Below are 19,215 nucleotides of genomic sequence, written 5' to 3' on the forward strand. Positions count from 1 at the left end.
ACTTGATCCCAGGACCCTGGGATCCAACCAATGAGCCCAACCAAATGAGCCACCCAGGCATCCCAGCACTGGGATTTTTTTTTTTTTTTTTAGATTTTATTTATTTTTCAACAGAGAGAGAGACAGTGAGAGAGGGAACACAAGCAGGGGGAGTGGGAGAGGGAGAAGCAGGCCTCCCGCGGAGCAAGGAGCCCGATGCGGGACTCGATCCCAGGACCCCGGGATCATGACCTGAGCCGAAGGCAGACGCTTAACGACTGAGCCACCCAGGCGCCCCGGCACTGGGATTTTTAAACCCCGTCCCAAGAGATTCCAATGTACAGCCAGATTGGAAGTCACTGGCCTTTACAAAGAAAAGAAATGGATCCTTTCAGGAGCTCAAGTGATGTAATACCATGGCCTGGGTTAGCTGGTTGCTTGGGGGGCAGAATGGGGGGCAGGACCAGTTCTGGAGAAGGGCTGCAAACAGTACCTGGGGATCTTGTTTAAATACACAGTCTGTTGCAGCAGCTTTGGGGAGGGACCCAGGCTTCTGCATTTCTCATATGAGGTGTCCAGGCCGACACTGCCGTCCCAAGGCTTGACCACAGGGCCCGCACGATGCCCATTGTCTCTGGCACCAATGACAGCAGACGGCTTTTCTCATATCAAAGATCAGAGGCTTTTGGTCCTCACCTCCTCTCCCTTTAAACACCATCTTGGCGTCTCTGTCATTCAGCTGGGTCTTGACACAGGACACTGGGCAATACAGGTCAGTTTTCTTTTTATAACATCTGATCTTCTTTCCTTTTCTCTTCACAGTACGAGATGCAAAAAATCTAATTCCTATGGATCCAAATGGGCTTTCAGATCCTTATGTGAAGCTGAAACTTATTCCTGATCCAAAGAATGAAAGCAAACAGAAAACCAGAACCATCCGCTCCACACTAAACCCCCAATGGAATGAGTCCTTTACGTTGTAAGTTTTGTCTTCTCTTCTCAGTTGAATTCTCTCCCCACACATCACAAACCTGCCCACCTCACTGTGAGAGATAATGGAGCGGACCTGTTGTAAATGTCTTTAAACCTCACTTCATTGCTAAGACTTTCTCAGACCACTGCTAAGAAGTCACGGTCGTCACCTGTTTTGGTGGATGGTAACCAAGAGTTACGTGATGCAGGCCCCAAATTATTATCAATACCTCCTGTGTGCAAAAAAATGCATTTATGTGAAGATAATGTCAAAATGTAAAAGGTATGTCCCACTTCCTGATGGACTTGAGTTCTTTTGAGGGTTATTGGAGAAGGTAAGGTAAGAATTTAAATAATAATTTCTAAAACAAGGAATACGGGAGTCACATGCTATTGCCCCTGAAATGGGAAGATCATCCTCACCTTTAAAGAGGGAGGACTTCCTGGAGTAGGTGACATTTAAAATGGAGCTTAAAGGAGTGCCAGGATTTCAGAGGCAGAGATGTTAGAAGAGAAAGAAGGAAGGGGGCCATGGCAGGGGAGAGAGGGGCATAAAACCACCAGGGGTAAGAGAACACTGCCTGCAGTTGAGCATAAGCGGGTGGTCCTCCTTGCAGATTAGAACACAGGAAGTGGTTTTTTCTGTGGATGACCAGAAACGTAGCTCTTTTATATAGAACAGAGATTAGCAAGCTTTGTAAAGGGCCAGTTAGTAAATAGTTTAGACTTTCTGGGTCATACAGTCTGTGTTGCAACCACACACAATTCTGCGCATCCGTAGACCGTATGTAAACAAAAGCCCATGGCTGTGTTCCAGTAAAGCTTTATTTACAAAAACAAGCAGCGGGCCAGATTTGGCCTGTGGGTGTTAGTTTGCCAACCGCTAGTCTGGAGCTTTGGCTGCTGGGGGCGGGTACTCTGTTGGCAGTGGGGAGCCCCAGGAAGTGAATCGAATATACTATTGGTTTTTTAATCTCAGACTCCCATCATGACCATGGGGTGTGGCTCCCAAGAAACCAGGTTCTAGATAACCGTGTGTGTGTGTCTGTCTGTCTGTCTGTGTCTTTGTGTATGTGCGTGTGTGTGCGTGCTCTCTTTTGTAGCAAATTAAAACCTTCGGATAAAGACCGACGGCTGTCCGTAGAAATCTGGGACTGGGATCGAACAACAAGGAATGATTTCATGGGATCCCTTTCCTTTGGAGTCTCGGAGCTGATGAAGATGCCGGCCAGTGGATGGTAAGAATGCCCAAGGTTGGGGGCGCCTGGGTGGCTCAGTCGTTAAGTGTCTGCCTTCGGCTCAGGTCATGATCTCAGGGTCCTGGGATCAAGCCCCGCATCAGGCTCCTTGTTCAGCGGGAAGCCTGCTTCTCCCTCTCCCACTCCCCCTGCTTGTGTTCCCTCTCTCACTGTCTCTCTCTCTCTCTCTGTCAAATAAATAAATAAAATCTTTAAAAAAAAAAAAAAAAAAGAATGCCCAAGGTTGAATACGTATGTGTCAACCAAAGGTTGATAGTCTTAAAGACGTTAGAGCCCTTAGAGATTCAGCAGACAAACTGGCTTCTGTCTAAAATGACCATCGGCTGTGAGGTTATCTGGCTGTAGTTCTCCCCACAGGACACATTTCAGAAACAGCCGACCCGGAGGTCAAAGGAGAGATGTTGCTGTATCTGTGGTAGAAACGCAGTGTTTCTCACCCTCCTTCCCTCCCGTGTCTCCCGAAGGTACAAGCTGCTTAACCAAGAGGAAGGTGAGTACTACAACGTACCCATTCCAGAAGGGGATGAAGAAGGCAACGTGGAGCTCAGGCAGAAATTCGAGGTGAGGATATCAACAAAATTAATGGAATCGTCTTTCCTTTGGGAAGTTTGGCCTCAGGAAGGGCCAGAGTCTTGTGGTCATACCTGCCGGAAGACAGAATCTAAGTGTTAATCTTTCTCTTTATTTAAGAACAGAAGTGCTGCATAATCCCCTTCCTTTGCAAGCTGTGTTAACATGTGAGGCCTATTATCATGGCGAGAATGGGGACTAGAGCTATCCCAGAAATAAGCATGGTTGATTTCTGCATAAGAAATTGGTTGGCACGTCAGTGGGGAGAAAGGCAAGGTTCCAAGTGTGATATTCTCATTAGAAAGAAGGACTGTGCTTCTCCAAATGGCAGGAGGACATTTTGGCATTAACTCAGGAGGTGGTTTGGGTGTAATTAAGCTCTCGGGCCGGCATCTTCATTTCTGCTCCAGATCTTTAGAAAAGGCCAGCTCTTTGTCTCCTTCCCATTGAGTGTCTGTGTTTGCCTTCCGTCCCAGATTCATCTGTCTTCTTTCTCCCTTCACCTCTGTCCTCCCTACCTCCCTCCCTTTCTTCTCTCTACCCATACTTGTCTCTACTCACCAGACATCTCCACTTTTAATACACATTCCTTTCTCTAAGCACTTGCCTTATGTTGCAGGTCACAGCTCCTAATTTTTTCTATTTCTCTAATCACCTGCATCTTGGCTGTCCACGGGATTCATACGGTAGCCATCACAGCCTATGTAACTGGTTAATTCCTTTTTGAATCTTGCTGTTCCTCAGGCTAATTAGGATTCCCGGGAATTCCCATCCCCTAAAGAAACACGTATGTGTACACACACACACACACACACACACACGTGTGTGTGTGCAGAGATACTGAACTGTGGCTGAAATGTCAACACTAATGAGATGCCAGTGGTTTTGTTTTAGTCCCTCTGTTGTTTCCTTCTCTGAAATGAAGGTTTGTCCCAAAGAAACATATAGATCATATTGAGGTAGTATGAATTCTTAAGGATTTAAGCATAAAAGCATTCAAAAGTGCTTTTGGCAGGCTGATACTTGGTGAAAGTGGATTTTGATGGCAAATACTTAAGGTCAGGGCTGTGAGCCTGGTTGCCCTGGGAGCATAAATGAGTCACAAATAATATAAGTAAATGGCAGCAAACAACAGGCCTCAGGATTGGTGACAGCAGGGTGGGGACTGGGGGCAGGGGGTGAACACAAGCCCTGTCCAAAGGGGGCAGCCAGCTGATTATTGCCACGCCGAGGAGGGTCCTGTGCCTCCAGATCTTCTGGTTCTTCAAGAGAAGCCAAAAACCCCCCGATTTTTTTTTTTTAATAAGACATCTTCTGACTTCTTTTAATATTGGCAGCTAATTAAAACTCAGAGCTTGGTGGAGGCCAAACACATCTCTTGCTGTAGACACAGGTAAAATTCAGCCAGTAGAAATCAGCTGGCAATCTCTGCTCCTAAAAAATACAGGAGGAAAAAAAATATGTGTAAAGTGAAGTTCTTTCCAAAGGGCCCTGGTAATATTTAGAGGCATTCAAGTGCAAAGATGTGTTAAGGCTTGGGATAGCTTCAAGTATCGATGCCAGGCCTGTTTCTCTAATTATTTTTTCCTTCACTTCCTTATCTACGCCCACCTCCCCCTCATAGCTCAGGACAGGAGCCCCACCCCCAACGTCACACCACCTCTGTGAAGGATGGACCTTTCCAGAGAGTTTTGGGACCCCAAGCGCCAACACTACTCTGATGTCCCAGGCAGGAGAGATTGCTGAGAAGCTAAACAGACACTTGCTGAATTTCATGCTGTAGTTGTAGGTCATTAGCAACCAATGGGTCAGAAAGTGCTGGTACAGAACACAGTTGAGGGAGGGGCGGTACTGGAGCGTCATGATGGTCGTCACCCTTGGAAATGTCTGAGACTTAGCTTTGCTGATGGAGAAAGAGTGACCCACCTTTTTTGCCTCATTTCCATGGCTTCCTGGTGAGTAACCTTCCTGTTTTTCTGGGCAGTGAGTCTAGCTTTTTATAAAGGTCAGAACTCCATACTTAAAAAAAAAAAAAAAGTTGGGGGACTAGGTCAGAGGGCTTGAGGCCAGAATTGCATTTCTCTCTAGAGGCTCGTGCGTGTGGTGCTCCCTCCTGGCCATGGACTTTGGACTGGAGTTCTCCCAGCTCCAGGGCAAGTGCAGTGAGGGACATGAGCCTCTGCTGTCCAGCTTCCAGGCTTCTGTGCTCAGAGCACCTGCCTGAACTACATCCCGGCTTTTGCTTTAAACCTCTTGCAGCTCCTTCGATTTTACTGGAATTATAGTAGCTCATTTACTTAGAGTTGCAGGAGACCAGGCAGAAAGCCCCTCGATGGTGGGGTCAAGGAGATGCTGAGAGTTTTCCCACAGCTGTTCTGTCGTATTTAAAATAGAACATTCAGATCTGACTTCAAGCGGGACTTACCATGTAGCAGTGTTCCGCTGAGGTCTGTAAACGTGAAACTTGTAATATTTCCCCAGCGTCCAAGTGTCAGGAAGCAGCATGCCTGGGCAGAAAGGCCGTGTCCACATTTGAGCAGTTCTGGGTCAGAGCCAGCCTTCCCAAACGGGGTGCCACCTGGCACCAGAGTGCAATTTGGGGAACTTTCTCCATCGCTCACCCGATTTCCTCCCTCTCCATCCCCGGCCGCGGTATGGCTGCTTCCCAAGTGTCTGCGAACTCGCCTCTCTGTCCACATCTCTCCATATACTTGCCATCCTGACTTACCTTCCATCATCCGAGTCCCTTTCTCCCCTACCTGCTCTTCCAGAGGTACTTTCCCGCCCTCTGGTAATAGTATGATTCAGCTGAAATTTTTAATTTAAAGTTCCATGGTGACTCATGACTGGATGAAATACAGCATGATGACTAGTCCTTCTAGGGACAGGCATTACTCAGGGGTATTGTACACCAGCTAGAGTCTACAGGGTTATTCTTTCTGTGTCCAGTTTGTTTTCTAGAAAGAGTTAATAGCTAGGTGTGGTTTTCGAATCCTCTTCCAGAAATCAAAAGTCACTCAATCTGATAGAAGAAAAATCCAAACAAATGAGCATTTACAGCCAGGCCACAGTGTTAGCATTTATCTTGATAACAAGGAAAACTTTTTTTTTCAAATTTACTATTGATTCTAGAATCCTGGCAAACAGAATGATCGGTGAGTAAAGCTCTTAGGAGCCAAGGAAATCCCAAGATGGTTGGAAATGACCTGATTCCATAATGCATTGTCCCCCTCGAGCAGTTTATCTGCCTAAAAGGCAAAACAAATCAGAACCTTGACCGCAGTGTTCATGGACAGTGCATCTATGGGCCTTTATCCTGTTCCCCATTTGTCTTCAAATAAAGTACACATAGTTCCTGATTCACAAACATAAGTTATGTATTTGTTCATTTGTTCGATAATAAGCCTCCAGCAATGAATAAAGCAAACAGTTCCTCCTGTCTGTGGAGCTTATTGTCTGTACCTTTGGGCCCTGCTTCAGATCTTTTTGGGAATGAGGCAGGATGCTTCTTGAGAAATAAACTTGTTATAACCCCCTGTGCTGGTCAGTGATTCCCCAGGACCTCCCCTCACAATTGAGAAGATTCTGGATTCCTGTTCCTTTGTCTTGCTTCTGGGCCCCCGTTCCCTGCGATGAGGCTCATTGTCAGTGATGGAGAGAGGGCCCGCCTTCCCAGAGAAGTGGCCCAGAGGATGGTTGCTTAGCCCCAGCTCAGCAAACTTTCTGTAAAGGGTCACATAATAAATAATTTAGGCTTTGCAGGCCTCTGGGTCTCTGTCACAACCATTCAGCTATGCCTTTGTGTCACAAAAGCAGCCATAGACAAGGTGTAAACAAATGGACACAGTGGTGTGCTAATAAAACATTATTTATAAAAACAGGTGACAGACCAGATTTGGCCCATGAGCCATAGTTTAACCCCTGGTTTAGCCCCAAGTCTCTATGTAGAGTCAGATCCTGGTCCTGCCATTTATTAACCACATGACTTCCCTATGCACGTCCTTCACTGTAAATGGGAATATTAATAGTATTTACTTAATGGTATTGTTTTAAAGATGAAAGTAGGTTGTCATAAGAAATTTCCTAAAAGCAGACTTTCATACAAGTGTTTTATCATCATCCTCAATATGTTTCATTGCAGAAACTGGGCTATAGAGGGCACGTTTTTTTTTTTATCTTCTGGAGCTTCCCCCAAAAAAATTTTCATTCTTTCTTTTTTTTTTTTTTGATGTTGAAATCGTGTTCTAAATGGTGGGCATGTTCTGTGTCCTGTGGTCCAGCCACATGATGAAATAGAAGCGTATTGATGAAACCTGATGGCCATTTATAATATTGTTTTTATGGGGAAATAGATCTTCATTTACATTTAGATGGATGTCTGGTACATAATGTGTGGGCGAATTGGGAACTTGGTGTAACTGGCAGTGGATCAGGTAATCTGGATGAAGCAGGAGTCGGGGGGGTAAAAGGAGTCTCAGCCTGAGGAGTCAGTGTGCACTGACGTTTCTCAGCGTGGTCGTTTGACAGAGGGTCCTGAGCAAAGACTCGAAAGTGAGCACATCTGAAAGATGTGTTACATGAACCCCACCAAGAATGAACCCAAGTATAATCCTAAGCGTTCACCCAGAAATGGAGCCGTTGGTTTGTTAGTGATGGCGTTCACAGGAAACTCCAGCATCTCTGTCGGTGTCCTAATGCGCTTTGGATCTTTTACAAAATCTGGGATTTGAATCCTTCGCCTCTTGAGCTATGCCTAGGGAGTTATGCACAGCGTTCAACTTTCCAGTTAGAAGAAAAGTATCTTCTGACCACATCTTTTCCTCATTTAAAACCATTCCAGAGGATCTTCTTGTCATTTGTCCGTCTCCATGGTTATTCATGAGCTTGAGCATGTTTGTGTTGTGTTTCATCAATCTGGTTGATTCTTCCCCTGAGCCATTTGGGCCACATCTACCCCCAGAGATGGGATGGTCCTAGAATCAAGAATGAGGGAGGGTGCCAGGGTGGCTCAGTCGGTTAAGCATCTGCCTTCAGCTCAGGTCAGGATTCCGGGGTCCTGGTGTTATAGGATCACAGCGTTCTTGGCTCATGAAGTCAAAAAATGAATCTCACAGACGCAAAAGGGTGAAGCGAAGTGAAAGTTTATGAAGTGAAGCTGAGAGCAGACAGGAAAGAGGCAGCTCTCTAGAATGAGAGGGGTCCTGGAAGGGTTGCCATGGCACTCTTCTATTGAGAACTGCCTGGGAAGCATGTGGCCTTGAGATTCTTGTGCCATCTTGGTTTGAGCACAGACTATTGATAACATCCTTAATGACTGACTTCTTTGAGGTTTGGTCATTTTCTGTGATACACCGTAGCCACCAAAGAAAAATATTCCCGACATCCAAGGCCAGGGGGTCTTGTTTCCTTTTCTCTTGTTCACTCTGGCTTAGCACTTTTGCCTGCCGGGAATAGTCTCAGAGCCCAGCCAGATAGGTCCCCTATCTCTCCCTGTCTATACCTTAACCCTTTCCTTACTCACTGGGATCGAGCCCCACATCGGGCTCCCTGCTCAGCGGGGAGTCTGCTTCTCCCACTCCCTCTGCTGCTCCCCCTGCTTGTGCTCGCTCTCTCACTCTCTATCTCTCTCTGTCTGTCAAATAAATAAAAACCTTTTTAAAAATAAATAAGAACAAGAGAGAAGGTTTAGGGGAGGAGAAAAGTAGAGGCACGTTGTGGGACCACTCTCCGGCCCTTCCTTTGGAGCCAGCCACTTCCTCCCAGGGTTGTAGTCCCCCCAGCCCCCCACCTGTCCACCCCCCTCCCCTTCTCCTCGGATGCAGTGCCTTTCTCCTAAGGCTTGGACACTCGCCCTTGGGGCGATTTCTTTCTAACCAAGACCTTCTTCCACAATCCTCCCCATAGAGAAATGGAGCAATGGGGCTAATGACCTGAGCCCTGGGCCTGGCTTTTTGGGCCCACAGCACCTGAGCACAGGCTCAGGAGTCCATGAAAACCATCGCCTGCCTCTCCCCATGTCGTATTTCAGTATTTAACACAGTCAACGCCAAATTCTCTCATTTTACTCCAGTATCACAGTCAGCCCCTCTGATTTGTATTGTGATGACTTTTAGCTGCAAATGGAGTTTAAATGAACTCCTTTCTACTGGCGGGGTTGCTGGTCTCCTCCACAAGTTGTTTACAGTTATTGGAGATGCTGCTGTAAAAAAGCCAGACAGCTTTCCTTAAAGGAGGCCACACCATTCTCTTCTGCCCGGTGGTTGAGGCTTTTTGTTGTCTTCGTCATTTAGAGAATTAAGGTAGAACAGAATGAGAAGCAAAAAGCACCTGAGCCTTTTTCTGTACTTGCCTTCCACGGCTGCTCTACTCTAGGATAAATTAATACCTAACATCAAAAAATAAAAAAGTTAAAAAGCAAAACAGACACATTTTTAGCAGAATTAAGATTGTTAAGAGGCAATGTGCTTTGGGCTTTGTCTGTGGTGGAATATTTCTGTTGTCGGAAAATAATGGAAAGCAATGTCCCATTAGGGGGCTGGCAGATGAGACATCATAAATAACTCTCTGGAGTGTCAGGATTCAAGGGAACAAGATGAATGCATTTATTTATTTTTTTTTTAATTTTATTTATTCATTTGAGACACAGAGATACAGAGAGAGAGAGCATGAGCAGGGAGAGAGGCAGAGGGAGAGGGAGAAGCAGGCTCCCCACCAGGAGCCCGATGCGGGGCTCCATCCCCAGGACCCTGGGATCATGACCTGAGCTGAAGGCAGATGCTTAACCACCTGAGCCACCCAGGAGCCCCGAGATGAATGCATTTAAATTGCAGCATTGCTTGACAGGTGTGTGAGCTCCCTACAGAGAACTCCTTGCAGAGTTCTCTAAAGAGAGAAGTTTATGATCAAGTGTGAAGGATGGCAGCAGTTCTTGGGGCGAGGGCTTGACTACCACCTCCCATCCCACCCCTCCCCAGGAGCGGGAGGCGTGCTGCTGATGGGGACAAAGATGAAAAGAGCAGAGAGCACAGAGAGGGACTGCTAAGCTCCAGACCCTTTCTGTCCCGAGTACTCAGACCACGTGCATTGGAGGGGTGGTCCTGCATCATGGGAGCTCTGCTGCTGGGGCTCAGATCCTGGCTTGTCCACATCCCAGTCGCATGAACTTGGGCACGTTACTCCATGTTCCAGCATGGTATTCTATAAAGAGGATACAATTTGAAATAGTCGTGATTTCACATCCTGGCTTTACCACTTATTAGCAGTAACCTTGGATAAGATGCTTAAATTCTCTGATCTTTCATCGGGCCTTTTTGGGGATAGTGGTAGTATCTACTGCATAGCCAAATGAGCTCATTTGTGTTAAGTTGCCTGGCCTAGCACCTGGCATATAGTAAGTGCTCAATAAATGTTAGCCAGGACTTTTTTTTTTTTTTTTTTTTTTTTTGCTTTCATCGTAGCTGATTATATAAAATGGACTTACTCAGATTTGGCTTAGACTGATATTTATGAAAATTTACAAACTCTGACACTACACTTGTGTGTGCAAAGAGGTGCTACAGAGAGGCAAGAACATTCGAGAGCACTGCTCTGAGAAGTTTTGTCAAGGAATCATTCCTGAGAACAGACCAGTAGACTGATTGTCCCAACACTCACCACTCTCTAGAGCCTGAAGTTCAAACTCCAGTTCTCTCTTGATATTTTCAGCGGCAGGCTTTCCCACCCGTCTCTGCTTCGGCTCCGTTTTCTATACAGGCAACATTTCAGGGTGGTTTGAACTTGAATACTAACCCGATTGGTAGCTTTGCTGGTGCCACCCTCAGCCCAACCCCTGCCCATGGGTCATCTGTGCTCTGCCCCAGGACATCAAGTTGATGCCCTCATAGTAATTCTCATTCTCCCCAATTACAGACCATCATCACCCTCTTCATCTGACTTCATACCCAGCCTTTATCTTCAGATGGTCGAGGAACACCAGAAATTCTTTGACCCATTGAATAGGGTCAGCCCATAGGAACCAAGCCTGTTCATCTTTAGTGGTTTGAATGTATCATCAGCTACATAATCACATAATCCTAAATTCCAAAGAGTGAATAGCTGCATTTTCCCTTACCTTGAAAAATCCTCTAGGGCTGCACTGTTCAATTCAGTAACCAACTGGCCGTATGAGTCTATCGAGCACTTAAAAATGCAGCCAGTCTGAATTGAGATGTGCTCTAATTATGAAATACACACTGGATTTCAAAGACTCAGCAAAAAGAAAAGAACGTAAAATACCTCATTAATAATCTGTATACTGATTCTATATTGAAATAATATCTTGGATATATTGGGTTAACACTGTATTTAACAAATCTGTTATTATATGCTTTTATATGTCAGTATTAAACATTATTGAAATCAATTTCACCTGTTGGTTATATTTTTAATGAGGTTAGTAGGAAATTTAAATTTCTGTATGGAGCTGACATGGTATTTCTGTTGGACAGGGCTAATCTGGAACATTTCCTCCCAAGAAAAATAGTTTGTCATGGGGTGGGGACTGAAATGCAAAACCAGTGACTTTCTAATGTATTTTTCCTGGGCTTATAAATCATCTGTATCCAAGAGACCCGGATTTCAGAAAAGGGATTCTCTCAAGATTCTGGGCATGTTGCTGGACCCAGATAAGCATGTGGGGGGGGGGGAGGGGAGGGTTGTATTTTTGGCATGACTAAATAACTGTTAGAAGGATGTAACAAAGTTGGGATAATATTTGAGTTACCTAATAATTTAATAATGCACATTTCTAATAGTAGTCCCAGAAGTCCCAGTGAAATGTACTGAGAATGTCTGATTAGTTGGAAAGCTGTGAGCAGAGGGTCAGAGCCCTCATCGGACCCTCCCTTTTAGATACAAAGTTGCTTTACCTCGGGAACTATACTAAATGTATTACCTAAGGGCTGTGAACCCATGAGCTACAGTAGTTTTAACAGATATTTTGGAAACAAGGTGACACTAACTTTCCATGGCTGAAATGTTTGATTTGAAAGACTTTTTTGAATAGATTCTACAAAATGTCCCTTGGTCAGAACCTGAAGCAAGATTAGCAGTGGCTTCCATGAGGTCTGTGTCCTCACAGTTTTTTTATTTGTGACCATTCAGAACCATAGCAGGGTCTAAAGCAAAAGAAGCCAAAATAAAATTGTTGAGCATGTTTCATGAGAATGAGCTGCTTTTTGGGGTTGGTGATAGAGGTCCAGAAACTGCTAGAAAGAAGCATTACCCTGGAGACTCTGCAGATTGCCTTAAGAACACACATGTATCTACTTTTATTTATCCCAGGGAAACATTTTGAGATTATCCCTATTACTGATTAACAAATTAATATGATCCACTTACTATTAAAGTATTTAAATCAACATTGATGAGTCTCCGTTGCTAAGTTATATGTGGAACGAGCAAGCAAGCATTTTCCTGTTTACTATTGCTGAAATTGGATTTTCCAGAAAGCCTCCATTGTCTCTGAAGACTTTATCTAATTCAGAATGTTCTTCTCTGGATGAGAAAAAAGAAAATAGTTCATTGGAGACCCTCAGATAAATTGTAGCTATTTGTTGATCTGATCGGGCCTGCTACTGTTACCATGGAAACCTCAGTACTTTCCAGTGACCTTTTGGACCCAAAACAGAAAATCTGTGTGCCCCAATATAAATTCTGCTTTTTTTAATTCATTTTCATCCCTAAATAGCTTAATTAATTACTTTCTGAACTGTGTGCTATTAAGAGAGGAAAGTCTATAAAATGCACATCAGTTGAAGGATATTTTAATCTTTATATTTCAGCTCTGTCTTAGAAACAAAATCTTTTTTTTTTTTTTAAAGATTTTATTTATTTATTTGACAGAGACAGAGATAGCAAGAGCAGGAACACAAGCAGCGGGAGTGGGAGAGGGAGAAGCAGGCTTCCTGCCGAGGCGGGAGCCCGATGTGGGACTCGATCCCAGGACCCTGGGATCATGACCTGAGCCGAAGGCAGACGCTTAACGACTGAGCCACCCAGGTGCCCAGAAACAAAATCTTAAACTGAAATAGGTCAAGGTTCAGTGTTTGAAACCACTTTCACGCATTCATTAGATCCTTGTCAACAGAGGTCAACACTACCACTCAACTGAGCAGACTCAAAGAAAGCTTCCAAAAGCAACTGCACAGAATTTCTGATTAGTCTGTAAGGGAGGGTGAATGCATTTATATCATAGCATTGGCAACATGCTTTCAGTTTAATTTCTCTTATGGAAATGACTTTGGTAGGAAACCAGAAAAAGATTATACATTCCAGTTATCTGTTCCATCCTAATGGATTCCTGAAATGACATAAAAAGCCTTGTGTTTGTAGCTGTGGGGTTGGCCTTAAGGGTGGATGTTGCCAGTTCAATAAACAGGGCAAGCCTAATATTAAATGTTAAAAGCAGCTATCCATGTGTACCCAGGCCCTGGTACCACAGGGGATTAGCAGGTCAGGAACTGGAAGGAAGGAAGATAGAGCTGGTGTCCCTTGGCACAAACAGAGACATGGTACCTAAGCACTGATACAGGTCCCTATGATTCTAGCCCAAGCACCAAAGTCAAAGCCCCTTAAAAGAGAAAAGCCTAGAATAAGGTTGACCCCCCACATAATGCTGTTTGCTGTTTCCGCAAGGAACATGTCCTACAAAGAATTAGAATTGGGGATCTAGAGAGGTCAATCCCAAGGATTCTGAACTCCCTGGATAGCCTGAAAAAAAAAAGTGGTGACCACTCTGGTGCTTCAGATCCTTGCAACTCCAAGTATGATCCATGGACCAGCAGTAGGAGTACCATCTGGGAGCTTATCAAAAATGCAGGATCTAGGGACACCTGGGTGGCTCAGTTGGTTGAGTGGCTGCCTTCGGCTCAGGTCACGATCCCAGGATCGAACCACATGTCGGGCTCCCTGCTCAGTGGAGAGCCTGCTTCTCCCTCTCCCTCTGCCTGCCGCTCTGCCTACTTGTGCTCTCTCTCTATATCTCTGTCAAATACATAAATAAAATCTTTTTTAAAATGCAGAATCTCAGGGGCACCAAGTGGCTCAGTCAGTTAAGCATCTGACTTTTGATCTCAGCTTAGGTTTTGATCTCAGGGTCGTGAGCTCAAGCCCCACTTTGGGCTCCACACTGGGCATGGAGCCTACTTATAAAATGCAGAATCTCAGATCCCATCCTAGACTTGTACTGAGTCAGAATCTGCATTTTCACAAGATGCCCAGGTGGTTCCTGTGCCCTTCAAAGTTTGAGAAACGCCGATGGAGAGGATGTGACCTGTTGACTAATAAGCGAACAAATTTATGTCCTCCAGTGGTTGTGGAGGCAATGAGGACAGACTTCATTTACACCCAGTATCTAAATTCAGTGGGATGGGGATTGGCACCCAGTCCCCTGCTTTTATACAGCCCATGAGCTAAGAATGGTTTGAATATTTTCAATGATTTTTTAAGGGTAATATTCGTGACACTTGAAAATTAGATGAAATTCATACTTCAGCGTCCATAGAGTTTACTAACACAACCATGCTCATCCGTTTGTTGTCAGTGGTCTGCTTTCCTGCTACAAAGGCAGAGCTGAGGCCCTGGAATGGAGGCTTCATGGCCTCCCAAGCCTAAATTATGCTGGTCCTTCACAGGAAAAGTTTATAATGCAATAATAGCATATCAGAAGTGGGGGCGATGCATAAAATTATCATCATGGGTGAGGAAACAAAAGCACAGAAGGGACTTACTTGAGCTGGTTTGTAACAGGACCCAGATCTCCTGTCTCTTCTCAGTCACCCTCCCTGTACACCATGTTCCCGTCCCCCTCAGGCGCACATCGTGCTTTGGCACGTACCTTAGTACTTGTGTTCCCTTGGAAAGGCTCCCCACTTCGCCTCTGTCTCAAGCTTTCCAAAGCCTACCCATATTTACATACTTCTCAAGCCTTTTAAACCAGTCCTTGTGCAGACTAAGACTGCTTACCTGCTGGACACACCTGTAAGATTTGCCACCTTCCTATGTTCAGAGTGAGAACCGCAAGTCCTGCTCTGGATGCTTCAGAATCTAAACGTCAGGCCCCGTTTGGCTTTCCTCGACGGCCCAGGGGAGGATGTCTGAGCCTGTGTGTTCTAGGAAGCTGATGGAGGCCTTCTAGGGGAGAGGCCATTCTGCAGCCCAGAGAGTCTCCTTCATTCACACCTAAATCCCTTTAGCCTCAGGCAAAACCACAGGTGTGAGGAATATGGTCATGCTCAGAGATGGACCAGCTCCTTTCCCATACTTCGTGTGGTTCCAGAAACAGGTAGTTCGGAAAATTTCTAACTGCTGTGTCTTAAGAATGTTGCTGAGTAGGAATAGGGGATGTGTGACCTTTTACTCTGTCTCCACTCTGTGGGTAATATTCCTGACCCTCACAGCAGAGGAGAAGCAGAACTTTCTTTCCAGCCTGAACCCAGTAAACATAGATGAGCAGGGGTCTGACTCAGGCCACAAGTTAGTTCTTCGTCCTGGTTCTAGTATCTCCAGTTCTTAAGACTCGGATCCAGCCTCACTGCTGAGAAGATTATGGCTCTCGTGACATGACGTGGTGTTAACATAGAGACCACAGTGACCTCAGGAACTCAAAATGGTGGCTCCCAATTGTGAGGCCCATTGGGAGTGGTGGCTGGGGTGCTCGTGGGTGTTTTATTCTGGTTTTATTGATGGTCTTTGTTTTCACGGATGAGGTCTCTGGCCTTTAAGACCATCGCCTTAACGGGGCGCCTGGGTGGCTTAGTTGTTAAGCGTCTGCCTTCGGCTCAGGTCATGATCCCAGGGTCCTGGGATCGAGCCCCGCATCGGGCTCCCTGCTCAGCGGGAAGCCTGCTTCTCCCTCTCCCCCTGCTTGTGATCCCTCTCTCGCTGTGTCTCTCTCTGTCAAATAAATAAATAAAATCTTTAAAAAAAAAAAAAAAAAAGACCATCGCCTTAATGTACAAGGCACTGTGGCTCTTCCTACCTCATCAAGCCAACCAGGTGGAGTCAGAGAGGGCCGTTGCTCAGGACCTCAATGAATTCAGTGTCTCTCGTGTCCATTGTTGAAAACTGGGTAGTTCACATTTAGGCAGCTCTCAGACATTTACTGTCTTCCCGCTGCACAGAGGTGCTTTGCTTCCTCATCTCCCATCCAACATCGAAGTGTGAGGACCAGCCTGTGTTCCCTCAGAGTGCTCATGGATGTGTGGACGGAGAGGGTCTGTGGGAGTCTGGCTGATTCACTTCATAAGCCTTTCTTTGATTTTTTTTTTTTTTTTAAGATTTTATTTATTTGAGAGAGAGAGAGCACGAGCTCTCTCTGCAGTGAATTAAGGTACCCAGCTGAAGTGCAGTCTCTCTTGTGTCCCTCTGGAACGTTAGGAAGACCTAGATGTGGGGCTCCATCCCAGGACCCCCGGATCATGACCTGAGCCAAAGGCAGACACTTTGCCAACTGAGCCACCCAGCCGCCCCTGATTTTTTTTTTTTTTAAGATTTGGGTTTGTTTGTCATGTCCAAGCATGAAATGGCTTAGGGGTCTTTCTAGGTCTAGCTGAGTCCAAGAGCACCTGCCCAGTGGTTGCTGGAAGGCTGTGAAGCTGCCCAGCCACAGTATGGAAGTGTCTCTGCTAGAGGATTTTTGTCTCCCTGTAGAAGGTGACCTATTCAGATGGAAGTGGAAGGTAGGACCCTTCTGAAGCCATACCATGTACTTTTCAGGGCATCTCAGCCAACGTGGAGCCCTCTATCCCTAGAGGTATTAAGGCAGAGATTGGGCAGCTCTATCAGGTGCAGGAGAAATGTCGATTAAATTTCCTCTAAGGTTCTGGGAAACAGCAACATTTCAGTTAAAGATGTTTTTGTTGCTGTTGTTCGTTGCCTTTAATCTTGATGTGGATTAAGATCTCTAGCCTAAAATAGAGCTTTGGGGATTGGAATAATATGGCCTATTTTGAGAACAATTATAAATAGATTCATGATTACAGATTTAAAGGACCATAATTATAAGCTGTAACAGAGGCTAATCTATCCACACCTGTTCAAAGAGATGTAAAATTCATATTTAACCAGCTTATTTTAGTAGACAAAACCTTCCAAGCACAAAGTATAATCTGTTTGTCTCTGATCTCCTCTGTTCAGGCTCAGGGATATGGTGACGCTTTCAGGCTGTGGAATTTTGGGTTCGGAAAACCAGCCTCCTTCTCAAATTTTCTCCCAGAAGCAGACTCACACTCTGTATGAACTTGTAGGACTCGTCTCATGACTCCTTGTACAAGGTTTTCTGTTAAGATGGTTTCAGTTTATTTTTCTCACGTTAGTTCTTTTTTTTTTTTTTAAGATTTTATATATTTATTTATTTATTTATTTATTTATTTATTTATTTGAAAGAGAGAGAATGAGAGAGAGCAGGAGAGGGAAGAGGGTCAGAGGGAGAAGCAGACTCCCTGCTGAGCAGGGAGCCTGATGTGGGACTCAATCCCAGGACTCCAGGATCATGACCTGAGCCGAAGGCAGTTGCTTAACCGACTGAGCCACCCAGGCGCCCTCTCACGTTAGTTCTTGCGAGAGTAAAGTTACCCAGTCAGGAGGGTTTTTTTTTTAAGACAGAAGTTGAAAGATGAAAAGAAGTACGCCTGGGGAGCCAAACCTGGTCACCTGGCGTTCGGGCAACCAGAACGTGGTTAATGAGCTGCCCAGCCTATGTTTTACCAGTAGTCTTTGGCTCTTCAAGATACCAAAGAGTCTTCTGAATTATCAAGAAAAAAATTTTGTTACGGGTAGTTTTCATGGTAAGTGGGTTTGGTTCTATTCTTACCGAAGAGTGGTGACCTACGTGTATGAAATTCAGGGGTAACTAGCTGTGTGCTACCTCAGACACTTGATGAACCAGGTAAACCATTACTCCATCATATGGATTGGCCCAAAGCAAAAGAAGCATCCAAGATTATCGTGGAGCTGTGTGATGGGATGTCATGCGTGGCCACATAAAAGCCACAAGAAAGAGCGAGAAGGGCCGTGGCTCCGTGTGGTCTGACACGAGTCCGTTCATTATTCATACAACCAAGAAAGAATCCGTTCCCACCCCTCTGAGGGCCAAGTCAGACCTGCCCCTATTGAGCCTCTGGAGCAGTGCCTGCTTTCTCTGCTGGACCCTCACGCTGCCTCCTGGGCTGTCTCTCCCCTGTGCTTTCTGTCTGCACTGGAAATGAAATCTATGGTGTGTTGTACTCGAGTTTTATTTCTCTCGTGGTGCTGATTGTTTTCCTGTCTGTAGCATCCTCCCTACTAACCTAGCAGTTTTTCCCTTTCTCCTGTCTCTTACAGGGATGTCATGTCCGCTTCTTAAAGGTAGTTCTTCCTCCACTCTGTCCTCTTCCATCTTCCCTGCCACAAAAACATTTTTGTGGCTGCCAAGCCTGAGCCTCCCAGCCATGCTCTCCGCTCTTAAGGATGCACTGTGTGTTCTGGTAGCTTGAACCTTCCGCCTACTCGTGTCCCCGTCTGTGCGCTCCCCTCCAAATGGCCACGGCCCTCCAGTGAGGAAAAAAACGCTCCGTATGCATCACCCAGAGAGCATACCCATCCTCCCCCGTCTCCAGATTAGGTCCATTTAAGATTATACAAAATAAGAAATAATTGAAATCTCCGATCAGTGATGAAAGATAAATTCAAGTCTGTTTTTAAAGCATCAAATGAACAGAAAGAGTGCATCTTTAAATTGACAGCACACATTTTCCTTTCCTTCTGCCAGTATATATCTCCAGCCACATATTAAGACTCATTTTCAATTTTATGTAGACATCTACATGAGCATGCAAACAATATGGTGTACTTAACAGTACATGTGTGCCTTTATATGGAAGGTGTAGTGTAATATATCATGGGGCTGAAATCATCAGATTTTCCTGATGTTCTTAATGCCTGGCTTAATACTTCTCACTATATTTCATTCCTTTTTTTCATTTTTTCATTTTTTCCCCAAATCAGTTGTTCATAACCTAATCAACCATTCTACCCCACCCCCAAACTGTCAAATGGGACTTTGCAAAGCGCATGTAAATTATTTCAAAAATCTTATCCATAATCCTTTCTGACGACACCAGTCTCTTTTGGGGAGCTGGTTAGAGTCGTGTACCAGCTGTGTCTTCAGTGTATTGTCTTTGTTAATAATTGAAATCCACTCTGGATCGTAACAGCATATTCATATTGGAACCATCTGAAAAATTTAAACATTCAAATACTTGGGTGAAGAATTTGCAAGGGGAAATCCCACCCCCGATCCTAAGCTAGAATCAACGTATGATACTGTTTTTAAAACACTGTACTAAGGAGGGCGCCTGGGTGGCTCAGTTGGTTAGGCGACTGCCTTCGGCTCAGGTCATGATCCTGGAGTCCCGGG

At 45.1% G+C, this 19,215-nt stretch overlaps 1 protein-coding gene across 2 annotated transcripts in view; it reads left to right on the forward strand.

Annotated features, from left to right (window-relative positions):
- The first annotated feature begins 776 nt into the window (after positions 1–776).
- Positions 777–19,215, forward strand: part of LOC115939587 (protein kinase C alpha type) — an 87,799-nt gene continuing 69,360 nt past the window's right edge. For both annotated transcript variants that reach the window (XM_081804651.1, XM_081804652.1), the window contains exons 1-3: positions 777–958; positions 2,055–2,189; positions 2,675–2,771. In XM_081804651.1, the coding sequence (XP_081660777.1) occupies positions 828–958; positions 2,055–2,189; positions 2,675–2,771 (363 nt within the window). In that variant the 5' untranslated portion in view covers positions 777–827. The remainder of the gene's footprint in view (positions 959–2,054; positions 2,190–2,674; positions 2,772–19,215) is intronic.

The sequence above is a fragment of the Leptonychotes weddellii genome, chromosome 15 (assembly GCF_054177405.1).
Source record: "Leptonychotes weddellii isolate Sample4059 chromosome 15, ASM5417740v2, whole genome shotgun sequence".
NCBI classification, from domain to species: domain Eukaryota; kingdom Metazoa; phylum Chordata; class Mammalia; order Carnivora; family Phocidae; genus Leptonychotes; species Leptonychotes weddellii.